Consider the following 3,427-nt stretch of genomic DNA (forward strand, 5'->3'; position numbering starts at 1 on the left):
GCGAGGAAAAAGCAAACATGTCCCGCATTTCTTTTTTTTAAAGTGAGGAAAAACGGGTGCACGTGTGTCAACTCCCAGTACCCGACCAATCATCACTATTGACATTCCCCGACGACAGTTAATCGGTGGCGGTGAGTTCCCTTGTTGTCGGGGGGAGGGAGGGGGGGGGGAGAATGACCTCGCCTGTGTCCACTTCCAGGACACTCCAGGACACTCCTCGAGGCCCCAAGCGACCCCGCGAGAAGCTTCCGAAGACGACTGAGCCCCCAAGGGAAACCGAGCCAAGGTATCGTCTAGGCAAGATTACCCGGCCGCGGAGGGGGAAACGGACGGTGATGGAGGGGATGGTGATGGAGGGGATATTGAAGAAGGGGGATGGTGATGGAGGGGATGGTGAGGAGGGGGATGGTGAAGAGGAGGTTGGTGATGGAGGAGATGGTGAAGAGGGGGGATGGTGATGGAGGAGATAGTGGAGAAGGGGATGGTGATGGAAGGGACGGTGAAGGCGAATGGCGAATTACATGCAGAGTGGTGAATACTTCTTCCCTTCATACGCCACGGTGCGTTGGCCTCGGGCGAGATAAACTTGATTAAAGTTTATACAGGCCTGAGGGCGTTGTCTAGTAGGGGTAATGGCTTTGGTTGTGGGGATTACAGGGGGCCCTTTCACTGTGAGTTACAGAACAGAAATATCATATGCATACTCCTACACGGCACTGAATTTATATCATCACTTTGTGGTATGACTTAACAAAGTCGCATCAGCGACAACAGCAATGGCCACACCAACAAACACAGATAAAATGTAATTGAAAAACGTAAATCTAACAATATTACAAGGAAACGATGATAGACATCAGTTAAGCAGCCATCAGTCTACCAAAATTCGATCATGCAAAATATTTCATGCATATTTGCAGATACTATCTGTCCCTTTACTCTTGAATGCGGAAAAAGAGAAAGAGAGAGAGAGAGAGAGAGAGAGAGAGAGAGAGAGAGAGAGAGAGAGAGAGAGAGAGAGAGAGAGAGAGAGAGAGAGAGACAGCAGAGAGAGAGAGAGAGAGAGAGAGAGAGAGAGAGAGAGAGAGAGAGAGAGAGAGAGAGAGAGAGAGAGAGAGAGAGAGAGAGAGAGAGAGAGAGAGAGAGAGGGGGGGGGCAAAAACGCGGAGACAGATAGATATAGTAGAGAGAGAAAGAGAAAGAGAGAGAAAAAAAATGAATAGAAAATAAGAAGAAAGTAGAAGAGAAGAGGCGAAGCAGCATGCCATTCACCCTCCATAAAGAGAGCTTTCAGAATACCTTCTGCCACGTTTTATTATTTCTATCATTTCCTCGTCCCACTCGCTCTCTCACTTCCACATTACCTTGGCCACAATAGCTCGAGGTCTTTGCCTTTCAGACCTTATCTGCCCCTACCTCGTTCCGCCCCCCCCCCCCTTCGGTCCCCTCGCGCCCCCGGCCAGCTGGTGCATTATTTTCTCTCATGATATATTCATAGTCGGAGAACACACACACGTGCACACAGACACACACATACACAGGTACACACATACAGGTACACACATACAGGTACACACATACAGAGAGAGAGAGAGAGAGAGAGAGAGAGAGAGAGAGAGAGAGAGAGAGAGAGATAGAGAGAGAGAGAGAGAGAGAGAGAGAGAGAGAGAGAGAGAGAGAGAGAGAGAGAGAGAGAGAGAGAGAGAGAGAGAGAGAGAGAGAGAGAGAGAGAGGAGTGTGAATGAGAACTAATATCTTCATGGCGCACTTCTCTCCATTTGTCGCAATTAACAGTGCACACACACACACACACACACACACACACACACCACACACACACACACACACACACACACACACACAATTATATTCGTTTATACTTGTCTGTGAGTTCTTTCATCCCCCCATTATGCATCTCATTCACTCACATGATCCGACACTGAAACCACACCCTCGTTGCTTTATCATTTTTTTCATAAACCCTCTTCCCCTTTCGAAGAAGAAAGTACAAAAAAACGCAATACAAGGTACAATTTTACAGTCTCCGCCTCCGTGTTTATGTCCATTCTCATTTATCATTAAAGAATTAATTTCCTCGAGTTTCCGTTCTTCAAATTCATTAAGTATTCATTGTCCTCGCACTTATTTTCTCCGTGTCTTTCCACCCTTTAATTCTATTGTCATCACTGCACTCATTCTTAATTTTTCATTTCTTCTGCTCTCGTTTTGGCAAAATAAATATTTGTTGGTAAGTTTACCTTCTCTGGCAGCTTTGACGAAACAGTAGTCGTTGTCAAGTCCTTACCTGTAAAGACGAAAAAAAGAAATGAAATGTAAATAACGTTATCTCCTAGAGGAATACAATCTTAATCTGTGAAATTCACAAAAATAAAATGTTTGCCGAGTCAACTTAATCAGTACAACCAGCACTATAAGAAGCGACATAACATGAAAAACAACAACAACGAAATGTGAAATATGTATGAACACACCAGGCCGCATATAAAGCAAACGAAATACATAAGGTTATCCACAGAGAGCTCGGGACAATGGCTCACTTATCCCAGCTGACGGAAGGAGCGAGAAATATCCTTGGGCTTTTACGACCTGCGGACATCTGGTGTCTGCGGCCGTCACTGCACGCTGACCCTGCTTTACACCCTCATAAGAGTGAAGGGCCGAGTGCAAGCGTGATGTATGGAGAACATATTTTGCATATTTCCACGCTTTGGGCTTGTATGTATTCCCAGTCACGACCTAATGCATGGCAATCATAATCGTATCATAAGTCTCATAAAAATGTTAGAACGTTTTAGTCCATGTCTGTGTATCGTGTAATTAACATTTTTTATTAATTACGTACCTAATGCATGTAAAACATACCTATCCTCGTTTTTATCCACGAATAATGAGACTCCTCCCATCCAAATGAAAAAATCTCTCTCTCTCTCTCTCTCTCTCTCTCTCACTCTCTCTCTCTCTTTCTCACTCACACACACACACACACACACACACACACACACACACACACACACACACACAAAGGACGCGCGGTTATCACAATCATCTCCCGAGGGCGAACATTTCAGTGCACTAACGACCTCAAGAAGCGCCTCATTGCCGACACCTTTCTAGATGATAACTCGGAGCGCACCTTAGTAAAGATGACATTCAAGGCATTTTGCCATCTTCGCACACCTGCATATGGCAAGTCAGAGACTATATGAAATACAGCATAGCGAATACATACAGGATATAGATACAGTAAATATTGTACTTCAGGAATCACGTTCGTCGGGTAAAATTTATGATATCTATATACACCCACCCACCCACCCACCACACACACACACACACACACACACACACACACACACACACACACATATATACACCCACATGTGTGTGTGTGTGTGTGTGTGTGTGT

At 45.1% G+C, this 3,427-nt stretch overlaps 1 protein-coding gene across 4 annotated transcripts in view; it reads right to left on the reverse strand.

Moving 5' to 3' along the window:
• Window positions 1-2,618, reverse strand: part of LOC119574005 (popeye domain-containing protein 3-like) — a 63,593-nt gene extending 60,975 nt beyond the window's left edge. The window contains exons 1-2 of one of the 4 annotated variants that reach the window (XM_037921112.1): window positions 2,493-2,568; window positions 2,259-2,305 (exon numbers count right to left, since the gene is read on the reverse strand). In XM_037921112.1, the coding sequence (XP_037777040.1) occupies window positions 2,259-2,305; window positions 2,493-2,502 (57 nt within the window). In that variant the 5' untranslated portion in view covers window positions 2,503-2,568. Of the gene's footprint in view, window positions 1-2,258; window positions 2,306-2,492 lie in introns of all 4 variants that reach the window. The other 3 variants (XM_037921118.1, XM_037921105.1, XM_037921115.1) reach the window with 3 other exon arrangements.
• Between the last annotated feature and the right edge of the window lie 809 nt (window positions 2,619-3,427).

The sequence above is a fragment of the Penaeus monodon genome, chromosome 1 (assembly GCF_015228065.2).
Source record: "Penaeus monodon isolate SGIC_2016 chromosome 1, NSTDA_Pmon_1, whole genome shotgun sequence".
Lineage (NCBI taxonomy): Eukaryota > Metazoa > Arthropoda > Malacostraca > Decapoda > Penaeidae > Penaeus > Penaeus monodon.